This window comes from Salmo trutta, chromosome 19 (genome assembly GCF_901001165.1).
Source record: "Salmo trutta chromosome 19, fSalTru1.1, whole genome shotgun sequence".
In the NCBI taxonomy this organism is placed as follows: Eukaryota; Metazoa; Chordata; class Actinopteri; order Salmoniformes; family Salmonidae; genus Salmo; species Salmo trutta.
In genome coordinates this window covers 8,613,311-8,630,253 of record NC_042975.1, presented here as the reverse complement: position 1 = coordinate 8,630,253, position 16,943 = coordinate 8,613,311, and the positions used below count along the sequence as shown (strand labels likewise).

Below are 16,943 nucleotides of genomic sequence, written 5' to 3'. Positions count from 1 at the left end.
CCCTAACCAGGACAACTCTGGGCCAATTGTGCGCCGCCCCATTGGTCTCCCGGTCGCGGCCGGCTGCGACAGAGCTTGGATTTGAACCCAGAATCTCTAGTGGCACAGCTAGCACTGCGATGCAGTGTCTTAGAGCACTGCACCACTCAGGAGGCCATCCGTGTCATATATGACATGTTCATCCCACAGTCATAATCTCTTGGCTGGTATTTAGCATGTTATTACTAGTCTGTTGTCTTCCCACCTTTGTAAAAGCTGTTATTTTCATTTCTACTGCTCCATGTAATTACCTTTTTTTCTGGAAAGTATTGATGTGTTCCTGTCCTCAGGTTATCTAAATCTACTGCTGAGCCAGTGTTGGAGGGAGAGATGGTGCTGTGTGAGGAGTGGAACACTGTACCTTCACAAAGACCGGGGCGACCTGGGTACTCACGTCAGAGCTGTGGTCCTCCATGGGGCTGAGGTCGTACCTGGAGTAGGGCCCAAGCACCCCTTCGCCTTCCGTATCCTGCAAGGAGGCAACGAGGTGGCTGCCTTGGAGGTATGTTTGTGCGTGTATATGTAGCCCAATGTCCCCTATCCCTTGACCGGTCTCTCCGGTCTGTCTCGTGGGTTCTAGTCCCCTTTGGGATCAGTGCCATGTGGTGATTGATGTAAGTGTCTCTGTCTGTCCAACAGGCCAGCTGTTCAGAAGAGATGGGCCGCTGGCTGGGGGTTCTGCTGGCAGAGTCTGGCTGTGCCACCAGCCCTGAGGCTTTGCACTACGACTATGTAGACGTGGACACCATCACTAGCATCACAGACGCAGCAAGACACTCCTTCCTGTGAGTCTGAGGCTGGGGTCATTTCCAAATGCTTAAAGGGCTTTATATTTTAAGGGGAGTACATTTATAATGCCAGATGGTCATGGGGGTAAATGCTTGTCTCTTTTTGAAATGCTGAATCAGTTTTACCATTTGGAGGTTTTCATCAAGGTACCAACATTTTAACCACAGGTATTTTGACAATTCTACCAGGGTCTGTCTGCACGGTATGGTTGTTATGACATCACAATGCTAGCCTCTTCCTGTCCCATAGATGGGCTACCTCCTCCAGCAGCGCCTCGACAGACTCCAGAACATATGACGAGGTTCCTTATGAGAGCATATTGGTGAGGAGATACGAATACTAAACATGTTTTAACTTGTTGACACATCATAATGACAAACTTTCATTTCATTTTGAAAGTGGGAAAGCTCCACACCCTTATTTTTTGGTGGGAAAGAAACCACATTTCAAGAAAAACAGGTTAACCAAACCCTATTGGCTGTGCATGAGACAGCAGTATACCAGCAACCTCTGAACTGTAGCAACAAAAAACCCAGGCTTCCTTTGGTTGAGATTTACATCTAAGGAATCCCCAGCTCTGTGTTCACACCCATAACTGTAGCTGGAATCCTAAGGATCCAGTTGATGAATGATCTGTTCCTATATCTCTCCACAGAATCAGGGAGTAGGAGTCAAAGGGATTTTAATTCTACAGCATTCTGAAGGCCTGCTGAATGCCGATATGCTCCTCTGTGGGTATGTGGGAGGGTATAGACGACACTCCAGGGATGTGCTCTGAAAGTAGCTCATCGGAGCTCATCTGAGTTGTGTATGGGACAGATCAAAATGTACTGGGGGAGGGGTGGGCCAAAATAGGGGAGGGTTGTCAAACTTTTATTTTTGTTGCTTTATGGGAGGTTTGTGTGTTTTTTATTGGGCACGGGAGAGTAGTGTGTTTTTTTTTCCCTGGTTCACATTCGCTCTTCTGCTCGTATTTTCACTATAAACAACAACTTTTGATATTACACTAAAGTTTAGAAATGTTTGTGAAGGTTTGGTAGGGCTATTATTAACCTTTAGCTACTGCAGGCCTATGATATGAAGGCAGCGCGCCCTGACGCTCCAACTGACTCCAACAGTTTAACTGGAGGTGAGGAAGTGTTTCAGACCTACCAGAGTTACCCCTATAATATAATGCTTATCTTTATACAAAATATTCAGATAGAAGTACAGGAGGGTAATTTGTTAATTTTCTATCTGTATAGCAGATGCAGTAGCCATCTGACATTAAAGAAATGCATGTCGGTGTCGTAGCATGCCGCCGGCATATGTCTATCTTCAGTAGTGTGAAGTACTAAAGTAAAAATATTACTTAAGTAGTTTTTAGGGGTATCTGTACTTTACTATTTATATTATATTTATATTACTTTACTATTTATAATGTTTTTCTTTTACTACAAACATTTTCTTAAAACTAAAAGTACTCGTTACATTTTGAATGCTTAGCAGGACAGAACAATGGTCCAATTCACACACTTATCAAGAGAACATCCCTGGTCATCTCTACTGCCTCTGACCTGGCAGACTCACTAAACACAAATGCTTCATTTGTAAATTATGTCTGAGTGTCGGGGTGCACCCCTGGCAAAAAAAAAAAAAAAAGAATATCGTGCCGTCTGGTTTGCCTAATATAAGGAATTTGAAATGATGTATACTTTTTACGTTTGACACTTAAGTATATTTTAGCAATTACATTTACTTTTTGATACTTAAATATATTTAAAACCAAATACTTTTAGACTTTTATTCAGACTTTTACTGGGTGACTTTCACTTGAGTCATTTTCTAAGGTATGTTGACTTTCAATCAAGTATGACAATCAAGTACTTTTCCACCACTCTCTCTATATCTATCTCTCTATCTCTCTCTCTCTCTATCTCTGGGGTTAGGCCTAAGCTTCTCTTCCTTTATTTATACCAGTCAAAAGTTTGGACACACCTACTCATTCAAGGTTTTTTCTTTATTTTCTACATTGTAGAATATTAGTGAAGACATCAAAACTGTGAAATAACACACATGGAGTCATGTAGTAACCAAAAAAAGTGTTAAACAAATCAAAAAATATTTTAGATTCTTCAAAGTAGCCACCCTTTTCCTTCACTCTGCTGTCCAACTCATCCCAAACCATCTCAGTTGGGTTGAGGTCGGGTGATTGTGGAGGCCAGGTAATCTGATGCAGCACTCTCCTTCTTGGTCAAATAGCCCTTACACAGCCTGGAGGTGTGTTTGGTCATTGTCCTGTTGAAAAACAAATAATAGTCCCTTCAAATGTTTAATTACATTCTGAGATTTTCAAGCCTTCGATACTGGGTAAACCTACAACGTAGGGAGGGATGTATTTTCTGTTTGTCGAGAGAGATTATGTTGTTGAAAACCGAAGACTGTATGCTTTGTTTATTGGTTGTGTGGTGCATTGGCACAGAAACCTGTTGGTGGAAAATGTGTTGCGTGTGTTTTATATAATTATAGATGACATCAAAATGTTGAAAATGTGATTCCCCACTAGCTGATCATTGTCTGCAGACGGCTCTGATTGTAGTATACTGAAAGAGGCAGGGAGAGGGAGCTCATCTGTGGTGGTCGGTGAATCTTCTGGCCCGTAGACCTGCGTGGCATTGACTGTGCCACAAAAGCCTGCTGAAGTGGCTAAGTCGATATCCACATTTTTAAACACACGGTCGCTACAGTTATTGTTATTTTTGGCCGTAAACATTATTTGGAGTTAATTCTATGGGGGAGAGGGTGGTACATTTACTTTACAGTCCAAGGGGAGGGTCATGTGAGGGGGAAAAAGCAGTACAGAGATCTCACACAGCCCTGGCGTGTTTGGGAAAACTCATGACTCTTTGAGGGGAAATATGAATCATATCCAACTGTGTGTCAAGACTTTTCTTTACTTCCCAAAATGTGTCTAAATCCAGATTTCACTATTTGACTGTAATACTTTGATACATCTCTCAAATTCCAGTATACTCAACTTGAAGTGGTTAGTTTATTTAACTTGTGGTCTAGTTTCTCAAACAGTAAGTTTTGCAATATCACACATTACATACCACACACATTAGTGAGAGTTCATCTGTTGTATTACTCTCACCTCCCTCATCTCTATCTCCTTCCTCTTCCCTTCTCTGCTCTGCCATTGCCTGCTCTGCCCTGGATATCCCTTTCCTGCTCTACCTTACCCTTTCCTGCTCTTCCCTCCACAGCAGCCAGAGGAGCAGGTGCCCAGACCAGGAGCTCAGGTGAAACACCACTCTTCTTTCTCTAGCAGCAGAGAGACTGAGAAGGTGGACTCCCTAGTCACCATAAAGAGACACTGTTCCAGTAAGTCTCCAGAAGGTCAGCCAAGACTGTGTGTGATGCTGGGAAGGGGAGGGGGGGGGATTTGACATGATCTCATCTTTTCAGAGTATGCCTAGAATAAACCTATATTATTTTCAAATGTGACCACTCAATGTATTTTCGTTGTTTGTCTGCCTTAGATGCGAATAAGTATGTATCAGGGAAATATGGTAAAACACGAGCAGAGGACGATGCCAGGAGGTACCTGAAGGAGAAAGACGAGATGGAGAAGGCGCGAGAGGTCCTCAAAAGTGCCCTGCTTGTATTACGCAATGAGAGGAAAGAGGTGAAGGAACAACTGAAGGACGCTACAGGTAAGACAATAAAACACAGTCTTGTATTGACTATCCCTTAAAAAGAGAGAGCATGTTTTTTTTTTGTGTAGATTAATGGCGCCACCTACAGCTTGGCCACAGTATAGGAATTCTTCACTCAGACTTATTGAGGCGCCATGTAACCTAACAAATGAATGCGTGTTTGTGACTGTGGTCAGGTAAGCAGCAGAAGCAGCTGGAGAAGCGTTTTGCCCAGCTGGAGGAGAACTGCAGGGGGAAGGAGGGGGAGCGGGTGGACCTGGAGCTGCGTCTCACTGAGGTGAAGGAGAATCTAAAGAAGTCGCTGGCTGGAGGGGTGCTGGGGCCGCCCACAGAGAGCAAACCCCCCAGAAAGGTGCCTGGCTGCTTTATCTCCTACTACATCACAAACAACTGTTTCAATTTCAGACCATGTTTTATTGTCTTTTTAGAGTTTTTACCCATTATTAACAGATATTCTCAACTTTGTCCAGGTCCAGATCAGTAAAGTTGATCATCTATACAGCGAGGCATCCATGCCAGTAAACTGTGCTGCTGAGATGCGGAAGCGTCCCCTATCCATCTATGCATCTAGCAGAGGAAATGTCATGCAGAAAGCCAAGGTAGGCAGTCATTAAACAAGATCCAAGGCACCCATTGACCTGATGTACAGTTGAAGTTGGAAGTTTACATACACTTAGGTTGGAGTCATTAAAACTAGTTTTTCAACCACTCCACAAATGTCTTGATAACATACTATAGTTTTTGCAAGTCAGTTAGGCCATCTACTTTGTGCGTGACACAAGTAATTTTTCCAACAATTGTTTACAGACAGATTATTTCACTTATAATTCACTGTATCACAATTCCAGTGGGTCAGAAGTTTACATACACTAAGTTGACTGTGTCTTTAAACAGCTTGGAAAATTCCAGATAATTATGTCATGGCTTTAGAAGCTTCTAATAGGCTAATTGACAACATTTGAGTCAATTGTAGGTGTACCTGTGGATGTATTTCAAGGCCTACCTTCAAACTCAGTGCCTCTTTGCTTGACATCATTGGAAAATAAAAAGAAATCAGCCAAAAAATTGTAGACCTCCACAAGTCTGGTTCATCCTTGAGAGCAATTTCCAAACTCCTGAAGGTACCACGTTCATCTGTACAAACAATAGTACGCAAGTATAAACACCATGGGACCACGCAGCCGTCATACCACTCAGGAAGGAGATGCGCTCTGTCTCCTAGAGTTGAACGTACTTTGGTGCAAAAAGTTCAAATCAATCCCAGAACAACAGCAAAGGACCTTGTGAAGATGCTGGAGGAAACAAGTACAGAAGTATCTATATCCACAGTAAAATGAGTCCTATATCGACATAACCTGAATGGCCGCTCAGCAAGGAAGAAGCCACTGCTCCAAAACTGCCATTAAAAAGCCAAACTACGGTTTGCAACTGCACATGGGGACAAAGGTCATAATTTTTGGAGAAATGTCCTCTGGTCTGATGAAATAACAATAGTTCTATTTGGCCATAATGACCATCGTTATGTTTGGAGGAAAAAGGGGGAGGCTTGCAAGCCGAAGAACACCATCCCAACCATGAAGCACGGGGGTTGCAGCATCATGTTGTGGGGGTGCTTTGCTGCAGCAGGGACTGGTGCACTTCACAAAATAGATGGCATCATGAGGCAGGAAAATGATGTTGATATATTGAAGCAACATCTCAAGACATCAGTCAGGAAGTTAAAGCTTGGTCGCAAATGGGTCTTCCAAATGGACAATGACCCCAGGCATACTTTCAAAGTTGTGGCAAAATGGCTTAAGGACAACAAAGTCAAGGTATTGGAGTGGCCATCACAAAGCCCTGACCTCAATCCTATAGACAATTTGTGGGCAGAACTGAAAAAGCATGTGTGAGGAAGGAGGCCTACAAACCTGACTCAATTACACCAGCTCTGTCAGGAGGAATGGGCCAAAATTCACCCAACTTATTGTGGGAAGCTTGTGGTAGGCTACCTGAAACGTTTGACCCAAGTTAAACAATTTAAAGGCAATGCTACCAAATACTAATTGAATGTATGTAAACTTCTGACCCACTGGGAATGAATTATGGAATAAAAGATGGAATAAATCATTCTCTCTACTATTATTCTGACATGTCACATTCTTAAAATAAAGTGGTGATCCTAACTGACCTAAGACAGGGAATTTTTACTAGGATTAAATGTCAGGAGTTGTGAAAAACTGAGTTTAAATGTATTTGGCGAAGGTGTATGTAAACTTCTGACTTCAACTGTATCTGTTCTCTCAAGTAGCACTGTGTCTCAATGTTCAGTAATGAAATCAGAGTTCAGACTAACAAACAAACAGCAATGTCAGCCCCCATATGTTTACTTTATGTACCAACACTACATGAGTGTCCTGTTTTTCAGGAATGGGAGTCGAAGAAGGGGACTTAGAAAGACGATGCTCATGCAGATGGACAGTCTTATACTTGTCTTGGAACATGTTGGAGCTGATTTGAAAGAGAGGAGAGTGGGTGAAGCAGGCACTCCATTCTCAACTTTTCCACTCCCCTCTTGAGAGCTCAACGTTTACTGCACATCGCTGAGCTGGGAAACGTGTGACTGGGGAAGACGAGACACTGAATCTCCTGGAATTGTTGTAGAACCTCACTCAAAGCCCTATTTCACTAGGAAACGCTGAATTCTGTGGCATGACACTTGTTTTGTGATTCAGTAATCACTTGTGTTGCATGTGGTACTGTTGTTCCTTCAGACAGACACATCTAAGGGCTGGACTTGAGATGTTGAGAGCTAAGTGGTTTGCAGAGGTTGAATATGCATACTCACATTATGCACATATCTGCACGAAAGAATAATAAAGGGAAATAGAACGTATCGATTGTGAGTTTGTTGTTGGAATAGTAGCCTAAAGGAGATGCTGAAGTACAGTTCTATGTTGTAACCTCTATGAAAGTAACTTCAGAACACGTACAGTAAGCTGGTCAGAAAGGGAGAGGAAACGACTGTTCATGTATATGAAACATTATTTCAGATCTTGATTTAACAATTTGGTGCAGCTGGACAACAGACAGAAAAAACCAATAGAATGACACCTGTATAAAACCAAATAGTTATTGTAATGTGAGACTAATGACTAAACAAAGACGTTTCCTTATTACATAATTCACTGACTGTTTCTCAGTGTAATGAGCCTTTTTACTTTTAATTACTTTTGCACTTTATGTTATTTGTATTGTACATAAAAGCTGTTCATTGATATTGTCTGTCTTTTTCATCAGAGAGCGAGATAATATACACCTGGCCATCAAATATTAATAAAACCATTTTAAATGTGTATTCTGTAAGATTAGTGGCTCTGTCATTAGCTTACACAATGATGAGGATGACACTTCCCAATTCATTTTAATACTTGTTAACCTGTGTACTTGGAAGTCCACCAGTTGGAAAGACCACTTTTGTAAGAGGCAGGACAAGACACAAGCGGAGAAGAAATCTGAGAAAATTGGCATCACTGAGTGCGGCTGAAAGTTTTTGGGGATTCGTGACTTCACAGCCGATGCCTTGCAAGGAATACTGTTCCGCCCTCGCAGGCTCCTGAGCCTGTGTAGGGACGTGTTTTGTATTTGATGTTTGTAGTATGTCATCTTTTCCCACAATGGATGTTTTATTTTTCAGGTTATTATAGGTTGTGTAATCTGCCAATAAACCCCAGAGAAGAAGAGGCAGGACAAGGGCAACCTCCTCCACTGAGGTATAAATGAACAGTCGACTCAAGATTTAACCAGCAAAGGGGAAAATGCTGGAGAGCTCCAGAGCCTCTAAGTCCAACAGTCTGACGAAGACATCCTCAAAGCGTTAATACGTTTCCTAACTAGAATATAAACAGTAAGAACCTGGTCCCAGTCGCCACCATACCCCAATCCAGCACCATCGGGTTTGCACTCCGCCATAATGCCCAACAGAAGAGGAAGAAGACTCGAACGGCTGGGTTTCCTCCAGATTGCACATTCAAAATATCGTAAAAATTCATGAAAACGAATGTTTTGGTCTCCATTTAAGGTTAGCAGTGTTTATCAATTTATTTTTAAATATAAATTGATGTAGAAATAGGTGGGGTTTGTGATTTCGTGGCTGTGGTAACTAGTGACGACCAGTTTGCTGGCCTAAACTTCCGCTGCAGTGAATTTTAACGGAATCTGTGAAAAATGGCCATACGCTGTTTTTTCTCGGCTCGGAAAAATCTAAACTGCTTCGGCAGATTACAACTCCTCTTGTCAAATGATTGCAGGTGAGTATTGGCAACATATAGCTACTCTTCTAGCCATTTAAAATACAGTGTAAACGTTCAAGTAAAGACAACACTTTCAACAAACTAGCCAGCGTTAGCTAGTTAGCTTTGCCTTTGCTAACGTTAGCTAGTTAGCTTTGCCTTTGCTAACGTTAGCTAGTTAGCTTTGCCTTTGCTAACGTTAGCTAGGGGGGGGGAATTCAGACCCTAGTTAAGCGCGAGTGAATCGAATTGTATTCCTGTTTTATGCACTTTTCTCTCTACACGTATTCTGACCTTGAATATTGACAGGAAGGGGTCCGTTTTCCTAAGGTACTGGTTTGGTGTAGTGATCAGACAAATGGAGATGGGTTGTCTCCAAATTCTTTCTGACCTCTAAACGCTGTATTCGAGGAGGGTGGAACTGCAGCCCTCAATTCGGGGCGATCCTAGGCTCGACACATTACATTTTTAACAATGCTTTTTTTTCTGATTAAAAACTTGTTCATTTCATCAGCCGATGAGCCCAGTTTCGTAATATTACAACATGTCCCATTTGCTTGCCGTAGTTTCGAAGTAATAACGAAAAAATATGCCTTATTTTAGGGCATTTTTCAGCCTGCCAGCTGCTATTAGTTCTATTGAGCACCGTGGCACCAACTCGCCTTCATTACTTTCTATTCCCAGCCTATTGTTCTACGCCACAATGTCTGCTTTGCTATTGTTGGTAATGAGAGCTGCCCACGTTGCTGGTAGTTCAAATGTAAACAACAACACAATGACTCATGGAACTCTGTCGTCCCATTGTTTCCTATAGGGAAATATAGGTATGGCTCTCTATTTTGTCAAATATCTCGCAATCTGTATATTTACATTTTTTTTCAAATTGTACACCATTTTAATCAGGATAACCTCCTCTTTCTAACTACATTTGGTTGGACAGCGTACTCTGCTGTCATCGATCGCTAGACCAGAAATAGTCAAAAGTTGCCATTTCTCCCCATTCTTCCTCGTTATGCAGACATAAGCACACTCGGTACCATCGAGGTGCGGGTGTTTACTTTCTTCACGAATTGTTATTTTTCAGTTTTGTCCTAAGAAGAGAATTTAAAAGGGATACATTGTTTGGTGCCGTTTAGGCTAAATGAAGTCCTAAGCGTCACTCCAGTCAGAACAGAGCGTTTGATTCCATTCATTTGCTATGGGCCCTCGCTAGTGTATCATCTTAGCCAATGTTCTTCAGCCATTTTTCAGCCTTGGGTGTGATTTTGACTCGTTTTATTGTCCAGCCTACATGTGGGCATTCCTACATCTGCAGGAACCCATCTTTATACTTGTATTGGTACATTTGTAAGCCATGACTCCAGTACATGGGCAGGAGGCAGGGACGCTCTCGTACAGTACTGTAGATGGTGGCAATGCACCATAACGTTGGATGTCCAACAGCCGATAAAGCCCACAGAAGAAGAGGCGTGGGCGACAACAGTAGCTAGTACACACCGGTAGTGTCCTCCGCCTGTGGGGCACTGTTTTCCTGCAGTTCTGTTAGCCACATGGAGGGAAGATGTTTGGTAGGCGGGAGCGGAGGACACTGCTAGTTTAGCCAGCTAGTCCTGAGGACTCCGGTACACAGCAGTCGTTGGCGACGCCGTGTGTTAGCTAGCTGTCGCTAACTAGATAGATATTATAAATATATCTTTCTCCAACAATAATACCATTATTACACATCAATACAGGGACATTCGTGTGAATACAATGAAACAATTAAATAATAAAACACCAGAGAATAATACTGTTTAAGAAAATAATAATGATTTACAAGGAATTACAAGGATAAGCATAATGCCATTCAACATCATCAAATGTAAACATAGGTAATTTTGGAGATTTTATACACAACCTCATGCATTTCAATCCATAGTTTACTAGAATGGCAGCATGAAAACAATTCTTAGTCAGAGGAACAAAAAACACCAAGGCATTTTGTCAAAATTGAACCTTTTGTGCAAGAAATTATTAACATGGAAGATGGAAGAAAATATTTTTCAATTAATTTAACTTTTGGGATAACTGGACAATTAAGGGTAAAGGTAGTTGCTTTTGACCATAGTATGGGTTGGTCACTTCCATAGCAATATATTGAATTATTATCACCAAAATGACTTCATTAATTGCCAATTGCATCCACTTATTGTTGAATTTATTTCTGTCCAACAGGTTCAATTCATTCGTTTGTGGACTTGGAAAGTGGGAACAACTTCATAATATAATAAAGTGTTCTTAATAAGTCCAAGTATAGGAAGTGGAATTTATTTGTAAACGTTCATATATTCTCTCTGAGTAATATTACCCTGAAATTTACCAATGAACTCAAATGGCAGAAACTCCCCAGTGTTGTCTAACAAATCAAATCAAATCACATCACATATTTTTATTTTTTATTTTATTTCACCTTTATTTAACTTCTTACATCTAGGCGTTCCAACAGCCAATGGAACAGCAGGGCGGCGAAATTCAAAACATCAAATATCTAATCATTTAAATTTCTCAAACATATGACTATTTTACACCATTTTAAAGATACAATTCTCCTGAATCCAACCACATTGTCCGATTTCAAAAAGGCTTTACAGCGAAAGCAAAACATTAGATTATGTTAGGACACCACCTAAATAAGAAAAGCCACACAGCCATTTTCCTAGCAAGGAGATGTGTCACAAAAACCACAAATCCAGCTAAAATGAAGCATCTTTCTAAGGCTCCGACTTTCTGACTTTTTAAGATCATTGACGTCATAATTTGACCTCGTTTTTTGTCAGTTACCAGTTGTCTGTATAGTACCAATAGTACATACTGGGTGTGACAGCACTAAATTACTATAGTTGCTCAGCGAAACTCTATATTTGGTGAGTAACAAACATATTATGACATAACGCTTGCAGTGCTGTCTAATGTCAAAATTAATGGTAGCTAACTGGGCTATATTCATCGTCTCCTCCTCTGCCCAGATACTGGTTCAAGTACTAGATAGCTTGTTATCATTAACTAGCTAGCTACCACTGATTTAGCTAACTAGCTAGCTAGCTGATAATTGCCTTGCCCAGGCAACCTTGCTGTGGTGGCTTTGATTGAATTCCAGTCTCTCAGTCAATGGAGTTAAAGCATCATGCCTCAGATAGCACTGCATAGACGGCAATCCTTGTATCTAGAATCTATTGTTTTAAACTGTTTATTTGAACCAGAATAAGAGTGTGTTAGATAAGCATGAAGCACTTATTGGTACTGCTCTAGTTTACACTTCTATGTTTACACCCGTTCTCTGTCAAAATCTAGACTTAAGGGATCCTGAGTTAATTAGTGGTTATAGCCTGAGCTCTGTTACAAATCCCACAGAAGTGGGATGTTGGCGCTCAGCCACATTAAGTAGGATTTTAAGGAGTCAAATGTTGTTCAGAAGGAAATTGTTTGAACAGCGAGTTCTTTCACATGATGTACTTGGGGGAACATGCATAAAGGGTTTTTACGGGTTTGCCCTGATTGCTACTAATTATATTACAGCACGAAGTAAAAAATCTATTGAGGCCGATATTCTGAACATTTCTTCTCTTCCATATTTTGCATTCCAGCGCCGTGATTGGCCTCTACAGCACAGCAGCAAAGCAGTGGGGAACAGGTGATGATTGCCATGGTGATGACACCACAGATGACTCCAGCCATGCTGGGACCAATGTGAGACTGCTGGAGATGAGAGCCAGCAAGCTGGAGGAGCAGGTTAGGGAGCTGACGGTAAGAGTCTGAATGGTGTGACGCCCTTTCTCACTAAGTCCGTTATTTTTTTTGTCCGAATAAAATAAGTCTGTAAAAAAATATTTATATGAGGACGTCTTGTTTATGGTGTCGTTCACACCAATTGCAAAATATCGTCCTGCGGCAATCTGTCAATTATTTCTTCGGAAACAGGTTGAATTTTTGCGTCTTTTTTTGTGGTTTTTTTGCGTCTTTTCGTATGCGAAAATAAGCTGTTGACCAAAAGAACGCGCACTGCCACTGACAGGTCTGTGGATTCTTTGTGTGAATAAAATAATAAATTTCTCTCTGCCAGTTTTTTTTTTTACATTTGCAATGTATCAATTTAGCCAATGGGATCACGCCGCTCTCGCCATTCAAACTTCCCCACCAGTTCATTGCCAACGCTGTAGCCTATTTTATAGCCATTCAGCAAGTAAGAGGATCGATCTATGCTTCTATGCCTAGTAGCCTATATATAGTTTTAAAAAATAGCTTGAAATAAGTTTTAAACTACAGTTGAAGTCAGAAGTTTACGTACACTTAGGTTGGAGTCATTAAAACTAGTTTTTCAACCACTCCACAAATGTCTTGTTAACAAACTATAGTTTTGGCAAGTCGGTTAGGACATCTACTTTGTGCATTACACAAGTAATTTTCCAGCAATTGTTTACAGATTATTTCACTTAATTCACTGTATCACAATTCCAGTGGGTCAGAAGTTTACATACACTAAGTTGACTGTGCCTTTAAACAGCTTGGAAAATCCCAGAAAATGATGTCATGGCTTTAGAACCTTCCGATAGGCTAATTGACATCGTTTGAGTCAGTTGGAGGCATACCTGTGGATGTATTTCAAGGCCAACCTTCAAACTCAGTGCCTCTTTGCTTGACATCATGGGAAAATCAAAAGAAATCAGCCAAGACCTCAGAAAAACAATTGTAGACCTCCACAAGTCTGGTTCATCCTTGGGAGCGATTTCCAAACGCCTGAAGGTACCACATTCATCTGTACAAACAATAGTACACAAGTATAAACACCATGGGATCACACAGCCATCATACCGCTTAGGAAGGAGACACGTTCTGTCTCCTTGAGATGAACGTACTTTGGTGCAAAATGTGCAAATCAAACCCAGAACAACAGCAAAGGACCTTGAGAAGATGCTGGAGGAAACGGGTACAGAAGTATCTATATCCACAGTAAAACAAGTCCTATATCGACATAACCTGAAAGGCCGCTCAGCAACGAAGAAGCCACTGCTCCAAAACCGCCATAAAAAAGCCAAACTACGGTTTGCAACTGCACATGGGGACAAAGATTGTACTTTTTTGAGAAATGTCCTCTGGTCTGATGAAACAATAATAGAACTATTTGGCCATAATGACCATTGTTATGTTTGGAGGGAAAAGGGGGAGGCTTGCAAGCCGAAGAACACCATCCCAACCCTGAAGCATAGGGGTGGCAACATCATATTGTGGGGGTGCTTTGCTGCAGGAGGGACTGGTGCACTTCTCAAAATAGAGGGCATCATGAGGCAGAAAAATTATGTGGATATATTGAAGCAACATCTCAAGACATCAGTCAGGAAGTTAAAGCTTGGTCGCAAATGGGTCTTCCAAATGGACAATGACCCCAAGCATACTTCCAAAGTTGTGTCAAAATGACTTGAGGACAACAAAGTCAAGGTATTGGAGTGGTCATCACAAAGCACTGACCTCAAGCCTATAGAAAATTTGTGGACAGAACTGAAAAAGTGTGTGCGAGCAAGGAGGCCTACCAAACTGACTCCGTTACACCAGCTCTGTCAGGAGGAATGAGCCATAATTCACCCAACTTATTGTGGGAAGCTTGTGGAAGGCTACTTGAATTGTTTGACCCAAGTTAAACAATTTAAAGGTTATGCTCCCAGATACTAATTGAGTGTATGTAAACTTCTGACCCACTGGGAATGTGATGAAAGAAATTAAAGCTGAAATAAATCATTCTCTCTACTATTATTCTGACATTTCACATTCTTAAAATAAAGTGGTGATCCTAACTGACCTAAGACAGGGAATCTTTACTAGGATTAAATGTCAAGAATATATATATAGATATGGTCTGCTGAAGTGAATCTGTGCCATAGGCAGAGTAAATATCTGCCAGATTTGACCCTTATCAGATTTAGATAAAGCACTCCTACTCTAATTAAAAATGTAGTGTCAACATAACCACCCATTGCTTCACAAACATGGATCAACGGCTGATCGTTGGCCTGTGGATCAACGGCTGATCGTTGGCCTGTGGATCAACGGCTGATCGTTGGCCTGTGGATCAACGGCTGATCGTTGGCCTGTGGATCAACGGCTGATCGTTGGCCTGTGGATCAACGGCTGATCGTTGGCCTGTGGATCAACGGCTGATCGTTGGCCTGTGGACAGGTTGCATGCTTTTCTATTTTGTAATGGTTGGCAATTTCATCTTCATATAGCCTGTGTCACAGCTGTCTCTATACCTCCCATTAAACCTTTCCTTGTCAGTTTCTATGATAGGCTACATTGATTTAGCATTATACTATAATGTAGACTAGTTTTTGATAGCTTCAAATACTTTCTGTAGGATAAGGCAAGGCTTTTTAATCCATTTTTTGAAAAGGAGAAATGTGATTTGCTTATGTCTGAGTGAGATGCACTGCAGGCGGCTTTGATTGACGGGTCCTTTTAGGTGGTTGGGTGTGCGTGTATGAGTTTGCTAATTCTCTATGTCCTTTCAGAAAGTTTCCTATAACAGGCCAAGCCTGTCTGGACTGCATCTCTTTAATCAGATGGAAAGAGAACTGTAAGCAGCCAGCGTCATGATGGTCAGCATTTTTGCGTGGAATGACGACAGGTGCCGGTTTTGCATTTCCTCGCGTAATAAATGGGGTGGACTGAATGAAACGTAACCAAGCACCTTTCATGATTCACCCTATAAAATGAAAAGCTTAACCTAATTTTTGCCTTATCATATTGTTCTTCCACTAGTATAGGATTTCTCTCATTACTGCGTCCTCTCCAGCCACTTTGAACAACATATTGTCACAGAGAATGACCGCAGCAGTGTTGGTGACGTTATGCGAGTTTTGGGGGAAAGTGGAGGGAAAAACGCACCATAGTTGGTGTGGATGGTTCAGTGCAGGGGTGTCCAACTCATTCCATGGAGGGCCTAGTGCAGGGTTCCCCAATTGGTGTCCCTCGGCTGAATCTAGTTGAAGATCCCTGGCTTAGTGTCTGCAGGTTTTGGGGTTTTCCTTTCAATGAAGACCTAGACAACCAGGTGAGGAGAGTTCCTTATTAATTAGTAACCTTATGTCATCAATCAAGCACAAGGGAAGAGCAAAAATTCTCAGACACTCAGCTCTCTCTGGAATGAGTTTGAGATGTGGTTTAGTGCGTCAACATCGGAATATGTATGTGTGTGTGTGTGTGTGTGTGTGTGTGTGTGTGTGTGTGTGTGTGTGTGTGTGTATATATATATAATTTTTTCACGGAAGCTGTATTGTATTCTAGGAAAGATACAAAAGAGTCATGGCTGACTCTGACAACGTTCGAAGAAGAACTCAGAAGTTTGTTCAAGACGCCAAGCTGTTTGGTGAGATGTTTTTTTTTTTTCTCCTACCCTGACATCTCCGACCCATACCGAGTATAGTCCTTCTACTTTGTGCAGTTGTAATCCCTCTTCACTCCTACAGGGATCCAGAGTTTCTGCCGTGACCTGGTGGAGGTAGCTGACCTGTTGAAGCAGGGGGAGGAGGACCAGAGACTGGCCCAGATCAAGGACAGGCTGCAGGGGGTCTTCACAAAGCACGGTCTTATGAAGATGAGCCCCGTTGGGGCTAAATACGACCCTTACCAGCACGAGATAGTGTGCCACACTCCTGCTGAGGGATGGGAGCCTGGCACCGTTGCTGTGGTGAAGCATGATGGGTACAAGCTCCATGGACGCACCATCCGGCATGCTCAGGTGGGCATTGCTGTGATGACACAGGAGCAGGACTAAGGCTTGTGCTAGTCTCTGACCTCTCTAGTACTTCACGGTCATCTGCACCTGACAGATCCAGATGTGCAACAATCCTTTCACTTACTTTCATGTGGGTTGTTTCAATGTTGTCACTTTGTCTAGATTAATTATGTACATACAGTACCTGTAAAAGGTTTGGACACACCTACTCATTCCACTGTTTTTCTTTATTGTTACTATTTTCTACATTGTAGAATATTAGTGAAGACATCAAAACTATGAAATAACACATATGGAATCATGTAGTAACCAAAAAAAGTGTTAAACAAATAAAAATATATTTGAGATTCTTCAAAGTAGCCACCCTTTTCCTGGATGACA

The 16,943-nt window shown here is 41.6% G+C and overlaps 2 protein-coding genes across 7 annotated transcripts in view; both read left to right on the top strand.

The window, feature by feature from the left end:
• Window positions 1-7,861, top strand: part of afap1l1b (actin filament associated protein 1-like 1b) — a 32,131-nt gene extending 24,270 nt beyond the window's left edge. For 3 of the 6 annotated variants that reach the window (XM_029699658.1, XM_029699659.1, XM_029699654.1), the window contains exons 11-18: window positions 330-541; window positions 679-824; window positions 1,078-1,150; window positions 4,074-4,206; window positions 4,350-4,523; window positions 4,703-4,878; window positions 4,997-5,125; window positions 6,934-7,861. In XM_029699658.1, coding sequence (XP_029555518.1) covers window positions 330-541; window positions 679-824; window positions 1,078-1,150; window positions 4,074-4,206; window positions 4,350-4,523; window positions 4,703-4,878; window positions 4,997-5,125; window positions 6,934-6,960 — 1,070 coding nt within the window. In that variant the 3' untranslated portion in view covers window positions 6,961-7,861. The remainder of the gene's footprint in view (window positions 1-329; window positions 542-678; window positions 825-1,077; window positions 1,151-4,073; window positions 4,207-4,349; window positions 4,524-4,702; window positions 4,879-4,996; window positions 5,126-6,933) is intronic. The other 3 variants (XM_029699655.1, XM_029699657.1, XM_029699656.1) reach the window with 3 other exon arrangements.
• A 788-nt stretch (window positions 7,862-8,649) lies between these two features.
• On the top strand, window positions 8,650-16,770 carry grpel2 (GrpE-like 2, mitochondrial). Its single transcript, XM_029699661.1, has 4 exons — window positions 8,650-8,815; window positions 12,421-12,580; window positions 16,112-16,193; window positions 16,294-16,770. Exons 1-4 carry the CDS (start codon window positions 8,733-8,735, stop codon window positions 16,599-16,601), a joined length of 633 nt encoding a protein of 210 aa, XP_029555521.1. The 5' UTR covers window positions 8,650-8,732; the 3' UTR covers window positions 16,602-16,770.
• Window positions 16,771-16,943: the final 173 nt, after the last annotated feature.

What these genes read in the sequence shown, in the direction of transcription:
- grpel2 (XM_029699661.1), top strand. Translation starts at nt 8,733, where the DNA reads ATGGCCATACGCTGTTTTTTCTCGGCTCGGAAAAATCTAAACTGCTTC. An exon ending in CTCTTGTCAAATGATTGCAG is followed by an intron (nt 8,816 to 12,420) that starts GTGAGTATTGGC and finishes TTTGCATTCCAG; the next exon opens with CGCCGTGATTGGCCTCTACA. An exon ending in AGCAGGTTAGGGAGCTGACG is followed by an intron (nt 12,581 to 16,111) that starts GTAAGAGTCTGA and finishes ATTGTATTCTAG; the next exon opens with GAAAGATACAAAAGAGTCAT.